Genomic DNA, 21,948 nt, shown 5'->3' with positions numbered 1-21,948 from the left:
TAAAAGCCCGTTCATCTCTAGTTTTTAGCCGTAACCATGTGACAATGTTCTGTTTTCTGGAGCCAATGGTCCTGTTTTTATTACTAAGCTGTTGTCGATTAATATTGCAGTTTACAATTGAAAAAAGTAAAATGGCGTTCTGCTCTTTAGTTCTGTTGCAGTAACTATAACAATATGTCCTTCTTTTCAAAACATTAACAAAAAATTACTTAACGTTCTTAACAAAATGATTTTGTTTGTTTCTTCTTCTGGCTAAACTATCTATTAAAATAGACTGCAAAGCTCAAGTTCAGCGGCTGCCACATAAACCTGTCCCACATACAGGAGTTAGCCCCTTGACCGATTCCCTTTCAGCTAAGTGCTGCATATGAGAAGGTGCCAGCAACTCCTCCACTCACATCACCAAGACTTTAATCAATAAATGTGGTGTGAGGGGGAGGATGTGTGTTGTGAGACTGGCATGCATTTGTCTAATGCAGTCTGAGCTATATCATAATTAATATTGTAAATGCACAAATTACTTGCTAATTGCATATAACTGCAGTATGTTGTGTTATCTTCAGCTGACTTTACCATCAAATTAATGAGAGAAACTGAGTCAAGTTCTTAAATATTCTGAAAACCAAAAATACAAATCCCATTATCTTTGCTTTGCCTTATTAAGCCACTATGGTCTTCCCGACAGCACCGCAGTCCACTCCACAAACTCTATTGCTACTGCAGAGGCAACAGCTCTGCACAAACTTCCCCATAATGCATTTAGTGTTACTCACGGCCAAGAGGCAGTTCTTCTTCCTGACTGACAACACACTTCACCTCAGTGCTGTGAAGCTGTGTTTGTTGACTGAGTAGTTACACAATATACTGTCTTGGAGCGAAGAAGGTTATCTAAGGCAGAGGTCCTTTTGTGTTGTAGATGAGGGACACTGACAAACAACAGTGTTTTCATTGCAACACATTATCACAATGCAAAAGAGGCAGATTACACTTTTATAGCGTGAGATAATAGATGAACTTGAAGCCTTAATGAGGTTACATTAGCTGATGAAAGTGTCGCATCAGCAACAGGTGCTCAGAGTTACATAATACTGTCTGCCTTAGTGTTTAAAAGCCCACTGGATCACAAAACAAATATAGTACTTATCAGTCATGGAACTGATACGTATATTGATAACTGTGTTTATGTAACTGTGGAAATGTCAAATAAATATCAAGAGTATTACAGAAAAAAATGTTGCTGATGAGGTGGAAGTGTGTTATTCAAGGTCTGTTTTGTCTCCCTTAGGCGGTGAACTTCTGGCAAGTGCTGGTTATGAATGACGAGCACACAGAGCGCCGATACCTGCTTTACTCCCTGCTGGGATGGGGCCTTCCCTCTGTAGTTATTATAGTACTGGTTATAGTATTGCTGGGTGGCTTTGGCTGGACCATACACACCACATACGGACTGGTGCTAGAGGATGTGTGAGTATTTGTGTCTTTTTAACTGTTGGTTCAGTTACTCAGTTGCTCAGGTGATGGGGATTTGAACTTGATACTTCAGTAAACAGCAGAGCAGATGACATCACGTCAGGAGATGGGCCGTCCAATCAAATGAATGAATAAATGAATGAGTTTCAGTGTTTGCGTATACCTCCACCCATAGAAACTTGAGTCTTTGCCTTGAAGGTGGAGGCTGCTAAAGTAACATTTAAACTGTACATGTCTGTTTAACACAGGCACAAGGAGCTAAAATTAGCCTCCCTGCAGCTAAACATAGCACATGGACCCAAACCTGTTGGACTATCCCCCATGGCTATATGTACAGTCATGTGTTTGTCAAGTTTAAAGATCATTATGAATCATAGAGAACACATAACTCTTAAATTGTGTTTAAAAATTAGCCACAGGGCTTAGGTGGAGTGTTTATCATGGGAAATGAGTTTAGTTTCCTGTGGGGCAGGCAGCATACTACATATGGTCAGTTTGCCGGGTACAGCTTCCTTCCAGATAAAAGCAGTCACATTTAAACCTGTGTTTTATTTGCCAATAAAACAAGTAGGTCTTGTCTTATTTTAAGAAAAACATAACATTTTTATGTGACAGGGTCTGGGGTTGTATGAATAGCGTGGTCTTACAGGTATCCTCAGCTGCCCCTGCAGCCAGTTGTTTGTAATCAGAAACATCTTGCTGTAATCAGGGCAGTCATGCATGATGTCACATTGTACTTGAAATTGCAGTGGCCACTGGAGGCAGCACACACAGTTTTTGGCTGCTTTTGAATACAAAGCTGCACATTAGATAACCGTAGATAATGCTATTAAACACCATATACACAGTTTAGTAGCAAAATAAGTTCATTTAGTGTTAGTTCCACCTTAATTCAAGCACTTTTCAAGCATATTCTTTATAGTGTAACACACTGAAGCAGATGAGTTCATCTCTCACTCCTGAATTAAAACAGTTTTCATCCTGAATTGAACACCCAAAGCTCTCCTGTAAAGAGTTTTCCTGTTTCTTGTTGACCTGTAAAAGTAAACGTTTGGGTGAACTGATTATTCCTCTGGCTACGTCACTGTGGACATACATCCACACAGCTCAAATGACTGTGAGCTCATCCCACACCTCTGCCTTTAGAACAAGTAAACACCTCATTTTCTGACCCCAAAATAGATATTACACACCAAACAAATTGTGCTCATAGGATTTTAATAATAACTGCTTTATTGTAAATGCAAAACTAAGCAAGAATTAAACCTGGTTCTAAACCCAGAAAAGCCTTATAATGTAGAATATAGAAGTAAGAAGAAATGTAGTAGACGAAAACACTAAGTAGCCACCATGGACCAACAGAGGAAACCGCAGATACCACAGCTTGAGAATCATTACATTTCCATCTCACAAGTCTCATTCGTTTACAAGGCCACAGCCCACAGACTTTTTGTCCAAAGATTTTCTCTGCTCTCGCCTGTTCAGTTTCCTGAGAGAAGATGATGTAATGCTTTATTTGGCATAACTCATGTTGTATTATGACTAGCAGAGCTCAAATTACTCAGCTGTAGTGAGGCTCTGTAACTCTAGCGTGAATCCCACCAAACCAAAGGCACAGTTTGTTTTGTGAAACGGTCACAGTCTCATTTGAGGATGTTTACTTTCTCAGAGACAGACATTATACCCTTGAAACACTGAAAAGTTTCCCATAAAATGCAAAAACCTAACCCCCTTGCACAGTGTGTATATTCAAACAACAATGACCTTATGGTTGGTACTGCATTACAGTAAATTGGGCTGGAGTTTGCATGTTTGACTTGTACCCACCTTAGGCTCAAAGTCACAAGATTATTGCAGCCCTTGCTTCTAACAGACATAAACATTGTGCCATATAGCAGTGACATGGCACAGAAATGCTTTACAATAATCTTCATGAGGTTTATTTATTTATTTCTTTTGCAGATGCTTTATCCCAAACATCTATGCGGCTCTATGCACAGCTGTCCTGGTGCCTCTGATCTGCCTTGTCACGGTGGTGGTCATATTCATTCATGCATATCAAGTCACAGACCAGTGGAAGTCCTACGACGACATTTACAGGGGTCGCACCAATAGCACAGGTACTGCAAAAATGACCACAAATGTGATGTGTGATACACTGTAAACAGTCAAAAGGAAAACAAAAGAAAAAACTACTTCTACAGTTCTATTCATATTATATTCAGTTCATGTATAAAGAGGCTCAGCGCTGCCTTGAAGTGTTTTGTCTATTTAGTGTAATCATTTACCATAAGGAACACTCTTATTGCTTTTATTACCAGTGAAACAGGTTCTGTGTCTGTGCTAAAGTCCAATGTAAATGAAAGAAGTATGTTTTTGTTATTGTGTGCAGAATTGACATTTGAGGTCACAGATTCACCTTATAGAACATCTGCAGACATTCAGTTTTAGCCTTAGCTTGCTGGATTCTTCCTGTAGCTGGTGTGTTTGGCTGAGGCCTGGTCACTCTGTCAATAGGTGCCTGTCTGGTCTGCTCTCACTCTCAGGGCAGTGTGAGATATAGCAGCTTTTCTGACGTCAGTAGTGTTTGTCCTTTCAATAGATAAGCACCTAGCCCTTAAAAAGTAGGAATGCCTTTCAGTTTTTTTACATCTAGACTAAAATCCAACTATGTCCCATTGTAACTGAAATAACTTTAGATAAGTTGTGTATGTGTAAAGTAATTTATAATTTATTTTTTATTGCTTGTCTTCCCTGGATCACTGAGATAAACACACGTGTGATATTGAAGCTTGATTAGAGAAGGACATGCTCAGTACATTTGTGTTTATACTGTAATTTAGTGTCCACAACTCACTGACCCTAAAGTGAACTACTACTCCTGACTGCTGCTTGTCAAATAAGAGTCAGGCCAAGATGGATCACCACATACTGGTACCACAAAGAAACATTTAATAATCAAATTTTATTCTTCACACAAATGGATTCATATGTTTGCCAACAATGGAGTGAAATTAGAGCATGTAGTTAAAATGAAGAGCCATTGTCATCAATATAAATATTCCCTCATTTTCAAATTTTACAGTCTTTCACTGTCAACATGCAGAATTAGACACCTGCATTTGTTTTTTAACTTTTTTAGAATTCAACCATACTGCCCTTACTATATTTTAGTAAAGTATGCATTACCTCATTACTTTCATTCATTTGGTTGGCAAACTTTGAATTAGTCATTGAGAGGCAGTATTTGGTTCAGGAAACCTGTTCTTACTGTGGGAGCTCTTGTCTGTCCATAGATCGGAATGTGCTTTCAGAGCTGGAAAATATAAGAGGGGCAGGCGATCAACACAGATGTGCACGAAATGTTGTAATGCAACCACTGAGAGTTCTTAGGCCTAAACTAAAATATGCACTGCTCTGCAAATATCTAGAGATTTCTCAGAACCTTCTACTTGGGGATTTAAGAAACAAGACAAAATGCCCAGTATAGAAATTATTTAAAGGCAAGTGAAATATGGGTCCATATAGATGCAGCTCATGCACAGGAAAACCGCCAGTGCTGGGGAAGTAGCACCTATGTGAGGAGTTTCTGTGCAAACCTGGGCCCTGTGCCCGCTGTTTCCATCCTACTTGTGAACTGAACTCTGTCTGCACAACCACACCGTAACTGCAATACTGACACTCTTCTATTCATCTGCAAGTTCAAACTAGTTATTATATTTGGGTTACTTTGATCTTACTTATTTGTATATTTCATACATGATGATTAGATTTGCTTTATTTCCAATAACCTGGAGAAATAAGAATTAAAACAATGAACTTACTCAATTAACCCAAGGACCAAACTCCATCTGTAAACTTTGAAATAGTCATATTCTTCTCATTTTTTTACAGATATGATATGCTCTTATGATCTGTGTAGGATGTGAATTTTGAAGCTTCTAAATAACCTCTTTAATAATACATTCCAGACAGTAAGTTGTGAACAGTGGACATGTTGTTTTCTCCTGTGTGATGACCAGAGCCATTGTTGTTTGTCCTCTCATTGTTTGTGCTCACCTTCACATTTAAATCAAGAACACGAAATATTAGAAAATATCTGCCATACTTTTGTCAGATAACATTAGGAACTGCAGCTGATGGACTGATTTGTTTTTGTTTTTTTTATCAAGCTTGTTGGTAATCTATTGTTATAAGTGCAAGAAAGGTGCAAAACACATACATAACCAAATTGTTTAATTGTTTTGCAGAGGTGCCGCTGGTCCTGCTTCTGTTCCTGCTCATCTCCATGGTCTGGTTGTGGGCGGGGCTTCATATGGCCTACCGATACATGTGGATGCTCATCCTCTATGTGATTTCCAACTGCCTGCTGGTAAGATGTTGTTTCTAAGTCAGACAAATCAGATACTAATACTAAAAGTAGTACCAAAACTAGATACTCATTTGAATAAGCATAAATACTGAAAAAATAACATGTTCAAATTTGACAGTTTTAGAATGATCTTGAGTTTTGTCAGAACTAGCATATGACCACATGATATAATAAGGAAAAGGAAAAATCTATTCTATCTACATCTTCAAGAAAGGATTTAAAAAAATATCATTGTGGTATTGAAATCTATAGTGAGTATCAAGTCTAAACCTTAGCATTGAAATTGAGTTTGGTATTGTGAGACACTAGTTGCTACTAATGTTACTTATTAAATATTATCATTAACATTAATTAACAAGAAAGAGGTTCCTCTAGAAAACAAGACCCATCAGCTGAAATATTCATGTTTTGGTGTGTGTTTGCCTGTAGTCTCCATTGTCAGTGTAGAAAGTGATGACGTCTACTTCTGAAGTGCTGTGTCTGTGACTCCATTAGGGCCCTCACACACCTGTTGCTCACTCTATACATCTCTAAATTTAGTGCTCTCTCCTCAGTGTTTTATCCTGACTTTGTGTTGCAGTAGATAAAAGGACGGACCAGATTACTTTATCGCCAAATATCTTTTCACAGCTGGCCTTGCTCTTTTATAGTACTCTCAAACTTCAAAGCCTTACATAACACGCTATCTCGGATGATTAAAGCTGATCTCAGTCAACACCTAGTTGAATCTAGCTTTCCAGATTGTGAAGTAAGGATGCCAAGCACATGTTGTACACATACAGCAGTGGAAGTAATTTAGTCCAAATTTAAAGTGTCAGAATCTGAAACATATTATATGCTAGCTAATCAGTATAACATTTCTTGATATAGGATTTTGATGTGCTGTTTGTCTCACCACAATTGGCACACAACATTCTTTTTGGGACTTGTCTCGATGTCTGTTTTCTGTGGTCAAATTCTATGAATGAACTCACAAGGAATTTCCTTTTTGTCTTGTCTTGTCTTATTCTTAGATAGATTGTCCGGTTGAAAAGTGTGGAATAATATGTCTTTGATAATGCTTAATAATATGTACCATCCACGTGTCAAAATAACAGCGTAGTGTTATATTCGCTATCTTGTATCTAGCAAACAGAAGTGAAGTCAGCACCAACAGTTGATGTCGCACTTAGCACTTTCTCATTAGAGTTTGTCCACTGTGTAATGTGGTCATGGCTCAATATTGTGCATCCTTGAGATCCCCTAAAATACAGTTACAGTAGCTCATGTGGAGTTAGAGCTGCTGACCCAGGAGCACGTTGCCAATCTGATGTTCCATCCATCCATCCATTTTCTTCCGCTTATCCGGGGCCGGGTCGCGGGGGCAGCAGTCTAAGCAGGGACTCCCAGACTTCCCTCACCCCGGACACGTCCTCCAGCTCCTCCGGTGGGACCCCAAGCCGTTCCCAGGCCAGCCGAGAGACATAGTCCCTCCAGCGTGTCCTGGGTCTTCCCCGGGGCCTCCTCCCGGTGGGACATGCCCAGAACACCTCCCTAGGGAGGCGTCCAGGAGGCATCCTGAGCAGATGCCCGAGCCACCTCAGCTGGTTCCTCTCAACGTGTAGGAGCAGCGGCTCTACTCCGAGCTCCTCCCGTGTGACCGAGCTCCTCACCCTATCCCTAAGGGTGCGCCCGGCCACTCTGCGGAGGAAGCCCATTTCAGCCGCTTGTATCCGCGATCTTGTCCTTTCGGTCATTACCCAAAGCTCATGACCATAGGTGAGGGTAGGAACGTAGATTGACCGGTAAATCGAGAGCTTCGCCTTCCGGCTCAGCTCCTTCTTTACCACAACGGACCGATACAGCGACCGCATCACTGCAGACGCTGCACCGATCCGCCTGTCAATCTCACGCTCCATCCTTCCCTCACTCGTGAACAAGACCCCGAGATACTTGAACTCCTCCACTTGGGGCAGAGACTCACCACCCACCCGGAGAGAGCAAACCACCTTTTTCCGGTCGAGAACCATGGCCTCGGATTTGGAGGAGCTGATTCTCATCCCAGCCGCTTCACACTCGGCTGCAAACCGCCCCAGTGCCTGCTGCAGGTCCTGGCTCGAAGAAGCCATCAGGACAACATCATCTGTAAACAGCAGAGATGAAATCCTGTGGTTCCCAAACCAGGCCCCCTCCGGCCCCTGACTGCGCCTAGAAATTCTGTCCATAAATATAATGAACAGAACCGGTGACAAAGGGCAGCCCTGGCGGAGTCCAACATGCACTGGGAACAGGTCTGACTTACTGCCGGCAATGCGAACACAGCTCCTGCTCCGGTCATACAGGGACCGGACAGCCCTTAGCAAAGAGCCCCGGACCCCATACTCCCAGAGCACCCCCCAAAGGACACCACGAGGGACACGGTCGAATGCCTTCTCCAGATCCACAAAACACATGTGGACTGGTTGGGCATACTCCCATGAGCCCTCGAGGACCCGATGGAGAGTATAGAGCTGGTCCAGTGTTCCACGACCAGGACGAAAACCACACTGCTCTTCCTGAATCCGAGGTTCGACTATCGGTCGGATTCTCCTCTCCAGCACCCTGGAATAGACCTTACCGGGAAGGCTGAGGAGTGTGATTCCCCTGTAATTGGAACACACCCTCCGGTCCCCCTTTTTATACAGAGGGACCACCACCCCGGTCTGCCATTCCACAGGTACTGTCCCCGACCGCCACGCGATGTTGCAGAGACGTGTCAGCCAAGACAGTCCCACAACATCCAGAGACTTGAGGTACTCAGGACGGATCTCATCCACCCCCGGAGCCTTGCCACCGAGGAGCTTGCCAACCACCTCAGTGACTTCAGCCAGGGTGATGGACGAGTCCGCCTCTGGGTCCCCAGTTTCTGCTTCCTCCTCGGAAGACGTGACAGTGGGATTGAGGAGATCCTCAAAGTATTCCTTCCACCGCCCGACAACATCCCCAGTCGAGGTCAGCAGCCCTCCACCCGCACTGTAAACAGTGTTGGTGAAGCACTGCTTTCCCCTCCTGAGGCGTCGGACGGTTTGCCAGAATCTCTTTGAGGCCGTCCAATAGTCCTCCTCCATGGCCTCCCCGAACTCCTCCCAACCCCGAGTTTTTGCCTCTGTGACTGCCCGAGCCGCGGCACGCTTGGCCTGCCGGTACTCATCAGCTGCCTCAGGAGTCCCACGAGCCAACAAGGCTCGATAGGACTCCTTCTTCAGCTTGACGGAATCCCTTACTTCCGGTGTCCACCACCGGGTTCGGGGATTGCCGCCGCGACAAGCACCGCAGACCTTACGACCACAGCTACGAGCAGCCGCATCAACAATAGAGGTGGAGAACATGGCCCACTCGGAGTCCATGTCTCCAACCTCCCCCGGGATCAGGGAGAAGCTCTCCCGGAGGCGGGAGTTGAAGACCCCCCTGACAGAGGGCTCCGCCAGACGTTCCCAGCAGACCCTCACAATACGCTTGGGCCTGCCAGGTCTGTCCGGCTTCCTCCTCCGCCAGCGGATCCAACTCACCACCAGGTGGTGATCAGTTGACAGCTCAGCCCCTCTCTTCACCCGAGTGTCCAAGACACGCGGTCGGAGGTCAGATGACACGACAACAAAGTCGATCATCGACCTCCGACCTAGAGTGTCCTGGTGCCACGTGCACCGATGGACACCCTTGTGCTCGAACATGGTGTTTGTTATGGACAAGCTGTGACTAGCACAGAAGTCCAATAACAAAACACCGCTCGGGTTCAGATCGGGGAGGCCGTTCCTCCCAATCACGCCCCTCCAAGTGTCACTGTCGTTACCCACATGGGCGTTGAAGTCCCCCAGGAGAACAACGGAGTCCCCGGTTGGTGCACTGTCTAGTACCCCTCCCAGGGACTCCAAGAAGGCCGGGTACTCTGCACTGCTGTTTGGCCCGTAGGCCGACACAACAGTGAGAGACCTGTCCCCGACCCGAAGGCGCAGGGACGCGACCCTCTCGTTCACCGGAGTGAACCCCAACACGCAGTGGCTGAGCTGTGGGGCAATGAGCAAGCCCACACCAGCTCGCCGCCGCTCCCCGCGGGCAACGCCAGAGAAATGGAGAGTCCAACCCCTCTCAAGAAGATGGGTTCCAGAGCCCAAGCTGTGCGTGGAGGTGAGGCCGACTATATCTAGCCGGTAACGCTCAACCTCCCGCACAAGCTCAGGCTCCTTCCCCCCCAGCGAGGTGACATTCCATGTCCCCAGAGCTAGTCTCCATGTCCGGAGATCCGGTCGTCGAGGTCCCCGCCTTCGACTGCTACCCGGATCTCTCCGCACCCGCCCCTCATGGCTCCTCCCGCAGGTGGTGGGTCCACGGGAGGACGGCCCCACGTCGTTTCTTCGGGCTGGGCCCGACCGGGCCCCGTGGGGAAAGGCCCGGCCACCAGGCGCTCGCTGCCGAGCACCCACCCCAGGCCTGGCTCCAGGGTGGGGCCCCGGTAACGCCAGTCCGGGCGACGTAAACTGCCTTGTTGTATTTTTCTTCATGAAGGGCTTCTGAACCGCTCTTAGTCAGACCCGTCTCCGAGGATCTGTTTGCCATGGGTGACCCTACCAGGGGCATGAAGCCCCCGACAACATAGCTCCCAGGATCATTCGGGTGCTCAAACCCCTCCACCACGTTAAGGTGGCGGTTCGGGGAGGGGCAATCTGATGTTGTTTTTCCAATTTAAAAACACATTGACGTTCTTGCAGCGTGTATGAGACGCTGTGCTGCGGTCCATTATTCATTCCCTCTCCTCACTGGATGGTAGTAAGATATAGTCGCAGTTGTCCCGGGGCTGACTGACAAAAAAGTGGCTCCTAATCTGCACCAGAGACCTCTCCACTCACTCACTCATACGTCACAGTTACACATAAATTAGCCGTGGGTTAAGCAGCTTGTACCTATTTAATTTGAGTCAGGAAGTGCTGTAGAAATGTTAACGTCAACTTAAGGCATTCTCTTGAAATTAAAAACTACTTTCTAGTTGCCTGAGATCCAGAATACACACTTTTTCAATACTTTAAAGGGATATAATTGTGGATTTGCGAAATCAACCTTCGAGAAAAACTTAAACCTATGCCTATATCCTATACATAAATAAGGTATCAAACAGGATGTGTATCGAAAAACTTGGACAGAAACTAAAAGTGTTTGTTTTGTTCGTGCTGTGATTTTTCCATTAGTCGATTTTTCCATGTTCTTGTTTTCGTCGAGTGGCACCTTTCCTAACAACACCTGATAATTAGACTTCGTTAACCAGCTCCAGATGTTACAGCTCTGTCCATGCCTTGTTTGTACCATGACTGGTCATAATAAAAATAAAAAAAACTCTCAAACTTCTTAGCACTGCTATATTGAAAATCATGATGGGTTCTCCCAGTATTGATAGCATTATAAACAATTAACACAATTCTATTACAGCATCCACACCCACATTATCTGCTTCTTAAACTTCATTACACAAAGTTATCACAGGCGACATCACTGGGCTATTTCCTGATATATTGTTAATCCAGAGCTGCCCTGTTTCCTTGTTCAACTTTGGTGATAAAAATAGAGTCTGGTAAAAAGTGCACTAGTCTCATATAGCGCTTTTCTAGATGTTCAAAGTTTTGTTTTTACAATTTTAAGCCATATTCATTCACTCCATACTCTGTGGTAGTAACTTACTTTTAGCTACAGCATGGACAAGCTGGTATGACCACTACATGGCATTTCTATTAGATATGCAGACTCACGGATTTAAAGTAACTCAACCCAGGACTTAGATTCAAACAAACATTTATTCAGGCCCTTCCAAATCTATTAAAACACGCAGAAATCATAATAAAACTTGAACAGTTGCTACCCTAAATCATTGGCAATACACTAGAGTCTATGTATCCTCTATCAACTAATACTGTATGTTCCTAGCCATGCAGCGCTGATCCTCTGCTCCCCTGTGTGTTCCGTCTGAAGCGATTGGGCCTCTTGAGTGATCAGGGAACACTTATATAACAGGCCTATAGTAGTAAAACCTGTCCCTCCTGCTCCACATGCTGTGATGTGTGCTAATCACTATAGCACTATGATGGACCTGTGCACCTCAATAGCACGCACACCACACCCTGAGATACACACACACACACCTGGCAGCTTCAGATCATACAAACCAAAGGGCCATAGATGTTATCAGTTAAACATACAGTACATGTTACTTAGGACTAAGAGACAGAAACATTGTGCTCGCCAGTGTTCTCAAACATTGATGAAAGGCAAGGCAAAACAAAGCGCCCTCAGTCATGTTGATGTGGTTTATATCTTCTATTAGTATTAGTGCAACTGGGTTCTTTCATGCTTCTAAAAAGCAACTAATTATATACACAAGGTTGCAGCCAGTAAAGCAGCCACCACTTTTTCTGTCATGAAAATTGAAAACCCAAAGCTAAAGTGTAGTTTAGTGTGTATTGTGTGTAAAATTTGACATTTTATTAAACCGTTTCACATTCTTTCAGTTTCTGATCATGTATCTCATCAGAACACAAACCCAGAGACTTTCATAAATTAAAAAATATAATCCCGAATGTAATGTTTCAGGGGACTGAACTGTTGACCCAAAGACTTTTCAGGATGTTGTAAAGAATGAAAAATGATATTTGTATCAGTCAATTACTTCATGGACACACCTCATTCATTTGTTTAAATTATAGCTCTCATGTGTTTAATGGTGACGTCAAACTCACCCTCTTGTTTGTCTATCTGTGAATGCCATCATTTGTAATGGGCATTGTGAAATACAGGACAGCCCTGTGGTATTTAACACTTCAATGTTTTTGGATAATTCTCAGCAAAGTGTTGTTGATTGAAAGGATTTGGTAATGACAAGGAAAACCAGGAATGCCAGTGTGTGTAATAATGGTGTCATTTTATTAGCTAAACTATGTTTATTTATGATGTCACTGACAAAACAAAATCTTACTGTTTTCTCCAGGGCCTGTATGTTTTTGCTGTCTACTTTGTCATGCACAACCAGCTCTGTTGGCCCACTAAAGCCAGTTACACAGTTGAGATGAGTGGCCATGACAGTCCCGACTCTGCCTACCCAGGAGGAGGGCCAGCGTCTATAGGGGGTGACATAAATAAATCAACGCAGAACCTCATCAGCGCAATGGAAGAGGTACAATTAAATTCTCAAAAACATTAATGACAATGCACAGGAAAAGTATACTTTCTATCCATCCATTTTCTTCCGCTTATCCGGGGCCGGGCTACAGGAGCAGCAGTCTAAACAGGGACTCCCAGACTTCCCCTACCCCAGACACTTCCTTCAGCTTCTCCGGTGGGACCCCAAGTCGTTTCCACGCCATACTTTCTAATATTTTGCAATTGTGCACTGTCTGAATAACTCTATTTAACTTTACATAACTTGACTGTAGGTTCATATATTTGCCAAAAAATATGTATTTAACATGGTGCATCAACATAGGTATTTGATCATGTATTTGTAGCGGGAGTTGCCTAAATAGATTTACATTTAATTTAGACATAATTTTCTCATCTACTTTGTTTTTGCATAGTTTACTTACCTACTTACTTTTGCATTTTTCACATATTTTACATTTCTCAATTCTCCTCAGTTCATACATCAGATCAGATTAAACAGGGAACACTTAATCAGTGCTGTCTCATGTTCTTATGTAACGTGTGTAAAATTGTACATGTGTAAAGATACGGGAAGGTCGTCATGCCCACATGCCCACATAATGGCTCTTCTCTGTAGTCCCATGTTAATTTAGACATTGCATGCAAAAACCTCCTGAAAACCTAAGACAATACCCTATAAGGATCAAGATGGTGGGTAGGGTTAACTTAGCCCTGGGAACACAGTCCACCAGGCAGAGCTATCCCCTAATCATGTTTTATTCATCAGAGATCAACTTTTAGTGTTTCAGCTTTCCAAAACGTAACAGATGTGACGCAGAAAATGTTCTATAGGATAAGCTTGATAGTTTAACTAAATTTCTCTAAAAAGGTATTAGGACAGAAAAACATGTGATTAATCAAACATAATCCACTTATGCCACTGTTTGAACATAGATGTGAGATGTGCCTGGTGGAGCTTGGTACTCCTCTGTGCCTGCCTCTAGGACTTGTACAACTCACTTTTTCATACAGATATTTAATCATGTATTTTGAATCAACTTAGACTAAAGTATAGATAGATCACATTTGTGTACATTTATTGCATTATGCAATATTATTTTTTAAAAATCTTTTTATAAATCTAGACTGCAAAGGACCCTGTCTGAGTTAGCGAATGCTGTTGAGTGAAACCCTAACCCCCTGACCGTCCATTTACCCCATGAACCTGCAGTGACCCTCTGGTTTGGCCCTAAACTTTAGGAGTGTACTCTGTCTGACCCTAATTCTACACAGGGCAATTACATGGATTATCGTCACAGCCTCATCTTCTCTCATTTAAACATATAATTACAATGCTACACACCATAGCTATTATACACTGTAATTTTCAGTAACTTGTACTGGGTTTGTTTCAGGTTGCAGCTGACTGGGAGCGTGCCTCTCTCCATCCTGGCAGTGAGCCCAGTGTTGTGTTCAAATCCAGTCCAGTGATGGGAACATATGGGACAGACGGAGGCTTCATCAACACAAACCTGGTGACAGGCGACGAGGAATCCCAGGAGTTTGATGACCTTATCTTTGCCTTAAAGACTGGTGAGAAGCACTCTCACGTTCCATAGTTTTGTTATACTTCACAATTATAATGTTATTTTTATTGCTGCAAATGTCAAATAACTATAAATAACTTAAATAATGTTTATTTAATCAATAAAAACATTTCGTTTTTACAAAGCTGGCCATGATGGTGCTACACTTGCAAAAAGACAAAACATGTGTATATGTACTCGCTTGGTACCTTGGAGATCGAGGTAATCACTATTAACAAAGGCTTTTGAAAAGTGCAGTCCCCAAATGTCAGTGTCATAGATCCCCATTGTGCACACAGCTCTACTATGCTGATTAACAAGCCAAGCTATACCACAGCCAGAGTGTCAATGTGAATACTCCTGGGTTGAACAAACACACACAACTGCACAGATATATGAATTTGTAACCAGATTTCAGTGCTTGTTTTGATCTGTTTGGTTAAGATGTAACTTAAAGCAAATGTAAAAGTAGCTGTATTTTGGCGTCTTTAAAGAAAAGATACATTATTAATTGCAGTTTAAATCTCCTTTTGGCATTGAGATGAGTGTTCTTGTATTTCAGTTTTGCTTTTGAGGAATATATAAATTATTAACTACAATAACTGATAATTGGTAAACCTTACCTTGGCGTCGAGCTTAATAGCTATGCATTTCAGTGAATAATGTGTCAAAATAACCCAGCGGTAAATAGGTTATGAGGTTTTGCTATGTTATGAGCCAGTTAGCGTGCAGAGCACAGAGCAACAACAACACTCATCACTAAGGAGACAGTCAAATGAAAAGTCCTTTTCAACAGGTGTGCTTTAAACAGAGTTAGTGGCGTTAATAAAATTGGATTAGGCCGTGTGGATCAAGTTGCACCAAATGGATGGTAAAATACAGCAGCTATAACCCCCTCCCATTGTCGTTGTCCTGCCTGAGATGATGGCATGGGCTTTTTCTCATGTAAACAATGTGCCTTAGTGACCTTTCCTGTGTCTTCTAAACGTCTGTTGTTTGGATTTGAAATTACAAGGAGGCTGTGATTTTCTATAGTTTTAGCTGCACACTGGGAGTTGGTTTTAGGATGGTCCAACCAAATGAAAACAAAACTCCCATGTCATTTTCTTGTATCTCTCACTGGCTTCTTGTCTAACTACTATCTCCATTCAGTTCATGCTAAGATTAATGTAAGCATTGCATTCCCATCTCTTCTCTCTCTTTTTCACCCAGCAGAATGTGTTTCAGGCTTGAATCTGTGTTCTCCATGGTATTCCTAATTGTCAAGTAAAAAGGACAGAAATAACAGGAACAAATTGATTTATAGACTTCACTCTTGACCTATGGCCTCCCTGTTATATACCTGTTAAACTGTTGTAACCTGGTTTTAATCTTAACTAGTCTGCAGTCATGACCGTCATCAAAATTACATAATCCAGGAGCACTTTAAGGGGTCTGTAAGTAGTAACAATGGGATACTTTACACTGGTCAACCATTAACACGTATGATAGTCTACGCAAAGTCTACAGTTAGCGTTTAAGTTTTTAGTGTAATAATGCATAATACTCTGCGAAATACAGGACTTTGGAAGGGGAAAGAAAATAGATGTGAGTTTAGACAACTACGAAGACATTACCCAGACCTACAGTAGAATTCAGACAGACTAGTTCCAGATTAAAGCAATCCTAGATCTCCTTGATACTCATACTACCCTAAATGTAGTAGTACCTTGCATTTTACATGTGCCTTTAACACTGTAATCTTGCATGGATCAGCATCAAAGCAATATTTACATTTAAGTTTGGATGATCTTAAATGCAGTAAAGCTTTGCCTCAGTGTCAATTTTCTCTGCAGCTTGTTACCTCAGCTAATCAGATAGGGTACAGTCAGCCTCTCTCTCATAATCTATGCATTATGAAACACAGGCTGAAGCTGGTGGAGGTTGCATAATTTGATCCACTATCCACCAAATGCAGTGGCACTAATCTGAATGGTGTGATATTTTCAGGGCTTGAATCATCTGCCACACATTTCTTAGTCCAACTTCATAATACATCTATTGTTTATTATGAACAATTTGGTCATTATGAATTAAGTCTTTCTTCATGCTTTAAGGCTAATTAAAGTGTAGTTATTATCACGGGTTAACATTTTATTTTTGCACAACATGTAGGCCTACATTTCTACAGTATCTACATATATTTTTTGTTTTGCTTCTCTTTTAGGTAGTGGCCTCAATGTAAGCGACAATGAATCAATCCCAGGAAGTCACGATGGTGGAAGTGTCTCCAACTCTCAAATAGTTGAACTGAGACGGATTCCCATTGCAGACACACACCTGTAACCTGTTCACCTCACTGTGCTCCTCTATGAGAGAAACTACTCCAGTATTTTTGTACATTACATTTGTACTAAAACTTTGTAAATGTTTTTCAATAGGGCATTTTTATAGATGTTTGATAATGTTTAATGTATATTTGAACCTGAATTAATTTTCTAAAGTTTTGTATGTATATTTAGTTGTTTTATAGGGCCTAGAAAGCACAGAAAGTATTGCTTTGTATTAAGATTGTGTAACATTGTTAATAAATAATTCACTGTATTTTACATTCTGCTTAGTCAGTTTATAATTTCCATAATGACTTTGAGAAGGTTGAGCTTTTTATTGTTGCTTGTGTAACAGACTTTCTACAGAGGTCAAGAGGTCAAAGACTGATGAAGGATGGCGTTGTGTGACTTCCACTTTTTGAAAGGAATTTCTCAAACCCATTCCACTGTCTGAGAAGGCCAAGGTGAGGCCTGAACACTCCACTGTTCTCCATAAAACCATGGATATAACACACATGTTACTGTTGTTGATTAAAATGCATCTACCGCTTTACAAATACAATTTTTATTTTGATCATCCTTAATTATGATGGCGCAGGTGTGAATATACAAGTTTGTCTTCTTTTTTATTTGATTGCAGCTTTGAACCTCTTGGTATCTCTGTCAACTTGACCCATTCACTATCCTTTAATCCTTGGGTGCCATGCTCCTGACTTGTCACTGACATAGCAGACTTGCTCTTACTGTTAAACGCTGCAGTGCTTCAAAGAACACAAAGCCATATTAAGAAATAGAGTTGACAAAGTATATGTGTATTTATTAATTATTTGTCTGTTTAATTAAACAGTGCATAGTAATCATAATTTTTGGGGTAATTTTTCAATCTGAATAATTTCATTCTGACTTGTTGTCAGCAACATAGTACAAAGGCACTGCAGAGTTACAAGCCGTCCTTTCAATGTCCATCAATCTTACATTACAAACAATTACATTTATTGCTTGTTAGTGAACAGCTAACCTTCTGAACTCATAAAACAATGCTTATATCACCTTACACACCTGTGTTATGTAATTAATAATACGTTTTGGTACGCATTTAAATTTTCTACAAAAAAGTTCTGACATGAAATGGGAGACTTCATAATGGCTTTTATGCTATGCAGTATGTATGAAATTGGTGCTACAACCCAGATAAACTAAGAACTTATGAGATGCAAAATAAATACATTCAAACTAATCCTCCAAAACAGTCCATGGAGTTGGACAGAATTTTCTCACAGTACATGTATTGCCTCTGAGATGTTTTTATTTGATCTCATCTTTAAAGTCACTGCCTCGCCCTCAGTTGCGCTATGAGACAAACATGTTTACAAATTTGGACATCTTAGTCTCACTCAAATCACGCTCTACAGGCTCCCTCCCTGTGCGTGCTGTGCCCAGAGCTGTGAGATAAGGGCACAGACACACAGGCTACAGCCAATGCACTCTCCCACACTTCGCATCACAGCCATCTGAAGGGACTGCCCTCAATGACACGGGATGATTATGTACTTTAAACCTTCGGTAAAGCTTATTGTTAATAAATAAAATATTTTTTTTTAAAATTGAGCAAGAAAAAACAATTCCAGGCATGACAGATGAATGGTTCTTTTGTTTTTTGTTGTTTTTTTTCTGCAACAGTTTCTATCAAAAGTAGTCAATCAAAGAAACTCAACATGCTTGATAAAAGGTCCTTGCATCTGAGGCCAACATACCATTCAGTTTAACAAGCACGCTGCACCGGATCTGTTTACAAGTTAGCCATAAAACCTGAGCTGATATTCTCTGACCTAATTTCTTCTGTGAAAATAGATTCAGCACCTCTTTCTATTCAATCTTATTACATTTCTGAAAATGTTGTGTTTCAGATTCTCTCTGACGTCTGACCCAAGTTTATTGTGGTAACATTAATCTCTGCATAATAATAATAATAGACAGGGTGTAGTCTGACACATGAGAATACCACCTAATTTCATCCTTTTCTTCCCAGGATAAAGACAACTTTTATGTTATTGTGTTAGACTAGAACAAGCCTATACTTACGCCAAATACACACATGGGTTGTTTTTTTAATAGAAAATACCTTCTCTACAATGAAGTGGCCCAGTTTTTCACAAACCCAGTGGCCAAGGTGTGCACATACACAAGAAATATAAAAAATTACTTTTGCTCTCCAGCTACAGGGATGTTTTTCTATTTTGGGATTGTAAAAAAGCAACATTTTTAGTTAGAGTAGGGAAAGGTCATATAGAAATACAAACTTTGTTAAATGTCCAGAGCAAAATGGTAATGCATATGTCTTTTTAATGTCATTTTTAATTTATTATTTGTAGTTTTGATGAGTGTGAATGGGCTATTGATTCAAACGGCTTGAACACTGAAAAGCACTATATAAATGTGAACTTTTACAGTTAACAACAATAGCAGGACATTTTAATAATAATAATAATAATAATACATTTTATTTATATAGTGCTTTTCAAGACACTCAAAGACACTTTACATAGAAGAACAATTTGAAAAAGATACAAACATTTAAAATCAATACTCATAATAATTAAAGATTAAAAGCAACTTTAAACAGGTGAGTTTTTAGGTGTTTTTTGAAGATGGTGATTTTATCTAAGTACATTTTTTATACATACATTTTGTTGAATAATTTAGATAGTGGTTGGGTTTTTCCTTTCGGTTGGGTTTTGCATCCCTTTCAGTATTATCATATCATTATCCTAGAAACTGCTGAGCTGGCAGTACTGTGGAGTATGTAGATCAAGGTCATAAAAGTGTGATTGGTGTTTCTGGTGGATGTTTGTTAATGGGTATGTCATGGCTTCAGCATTCCTCTGTAAACCCAACAAAGGACCGTACTAAGCAGAAACCCAGATCTATTCGATGTATGCAAAGACTGAAGCAGTTTTGTACTAAATGGTGTCACTCACAAACTTACTTGTGCATTTGTTCATCTCAGCTCAGCAAGCACATGGTTTGTATGTGCATAAAAGTAAGATAATTGTTTGCTGAGATGACAAAGATGTAAGGCTTAAAAGTCATATTAGTCTTATTACATTATTTCAATTATGTCCATTCTCTTATGGAGTGGCTGTTTAGTTCCTCCAATGCACCGCTCATTGCACTCTTCATTACACTGAATGGAGTAGACTACATTACTCGTTTATGGCAGCCACTCTATAAGAGAACCAACACCATCATGAGAGCTCTTCTGAACCCCAGTCCACCGTACATCTCCATCTTAAAGCCACTAACCACTGCTGAAGATAGTGAGGTTCAGATCTTAGCCAGAGAAAAGAAATGATTTGAGAGGGGAGTTAAAGAAGCTATTTTTGTTAGGAAAGACAATCCTTTCTTGAACAGGAATGTGGGCCTGAGACATCACCCTATCCCCAATTCCATCCTCAGACCCAATGCAAACAAAGTAAACAAAGATAACAAGAGAGAGAGAGACAGTAGGGCCATTAAAGGTTTAATGGAGGCCATTAAGGCTGAAACTGGAGACAACAGCTGTTTACAGTTTCAGTGTAGTTAGCTCCTTCCTTCAGACAGATATAAGGCAGTGTCCACCAGCAATCTGATCAGAAATGAAGAAGCGACTTGGATGAGCAGCAAAACTTCTTCACTTCTACAACAATTTGTCCAGTTGACCGATTTAACTTTGGCTTTTACTATGGATCAGACCTGGACGACTGAGGGATTACACAGATATCCAATTATTTATTTATTTATTTAATGAATAGCCACACAGACAGGTATTTATACTCATATCTCATAATGGCCCAGTGGGTGTAAGTTTGTTTTGCAATGAAAACTGACACTGAGAGCTGCTATGCCAGTCTGACATATATATTTATATATTTAACCTCTGCAGCAGGCAGCATGTGGAGTTTGACAACTTGTTTTGATGGAAAACAAGGGGTCAGTAGGACATATTTGGTATTTCTACATATGGAGTATATTGGAAAGCTGTCATTGATATACATTTGGTAAATTGGTGTGAATTGGAAATACAATTACACTTTGCACAACTTGTGTGTCAAGGCAGTGCTTGTAAAAATAGATTATTCAATAGGTGGGTATGATGCTTGTAACAAAACATGAACTTAATTAAGTAATGTATAAAAACATTTTCATCTATATACATTCCTATCTTCCATAAACTTTCTGTTGCTGAATGATAAAGTGATGACTTAGACACATAGAGCTGGAAGCAGTGACAATGACTGAGAGGAACTTACTCATCACATCACACAGCATCCTCTGTGTAGACCGGAGCAGGCTGGTTTCATCCAGTGGTTCAGCGTCAGCATGAGACAAAAATACAATGTCAACTATTGTGGTGTTCAGAAATGTCAGGCAGGCAATGTGCTTCAGAGAAGAAGACAAGGCGGGAGATAGGGAATGTATGAAAACAATTCTGTGTATCTTAAGATCATAGAGTCAAAAGGAGACATAAAAAGAGACATCTAAAAATCTATTTTATTCAGGTAAAAAATGTATAATTTCTGCTTCAAAATGCTTTGCTATTGCCCTATACCACCTTTTATTTTAGATAAAACTGTACACATATTCAATAAAGGTGAAATTTCTTTTGAAATACTTTTTACTATTACTGTTGTATGTCTCTTGTGCTATAAACACATTTACCAGGAGTGAAGGCAATTTTACACAGCCCTTCTTAACTACCATCTGTTATGTGACATAACAGATGGTAGCAGAAACTAAAACATATTAATTCTTTCAAATTTCCCATAGCTTTGAATTGCTTAGATCCTTAGCGTGTTTTACTTGATAGCATAAGTCACACATTCCTGCCTGTGTACTCAGAGATGATGAAGAGGCCTCTGTGCAGCACTGTTCACTGAGTTTGGAGGGAAATATTCTGCCAAGAACTGACTCAGACAGATTAAATAAGTTTTTTGTTTTTTTTATTTGGCCATTGCCTCTGATCATTAAAATTACTCACATAACTGGAACAGTCTGGTTTGGGCCACTCTTGTCCCAAAGTACTTGTGTACTGAGT

The 21,948-nt window shown here is 41.1% G+C and overlaps 1 protein-coding gene across 1 annotated transcript in view; it reads left to right on the top strand.

Annotated features, from left to right (window-relative positions):
• The window catches only part of adgrv1 (adhesion G protein-coupled receptor V1), a 68,535-nt gene extending 51,460 nt beyond the window's left edge, over nucleotides 1–17,075 (top strand). The window contains exons 88-93 of the mRNA XM_055224485.1: nucleotides 1,286–1,464; nucleotides 3,433–3,590; nucleotides 5,721–5,842; nucleotides 12,828–13,013; nucleotides 14,395–14,572; nucleotides 16,772–17,075. Of these exons, the coding sequence (XP_055080460.1) occupies nucleotides 1,286–1,464; nucleotides 3,433–3,590; nucleotides 5,721–5,842; nucleotides 12,828–13,013; nucleotides 14,395–14,572; nucleotides 16,772–16,890 (942 nt within the window). The 3' untranslated portion in view covers nucleotides 16,891–17,075. The remainder of the gene's footprint in view (nucleotides 1–1,285; nucleotides 1,465–3,432; nucleotides 3,591–5,720; nucleotides 5,843–12,827; nucleotides 13,014–14,394; nucleotides 14,573–16,771) is intronic.
• Nucleotides 17,076–21,948: the final 4,873 nt, after the last annotated feature.

This window comes from Periophthalmus magnuspinnatus, chromosome 9 (genome assembly GCF_009829125.3).
Source record: "Periophthalmus magnuspinnatus isolate fPerMag1 chromosome 9, fPerMag1.2.pri, whole genome shotgun sequence".
Taxonomy (NCBI): Eukaryota; Metazoa; Chordata; class Actinopteri; order Gobiiformes; family Gobiidae; genus Periophthalmus; species Periophthalmus magnuspinnatus.
The sequence above is the reverse complement of the archived record's forward strand: the minus strand, read 5'-3'. Positions and strand labels throughout refer to the sequence as shown.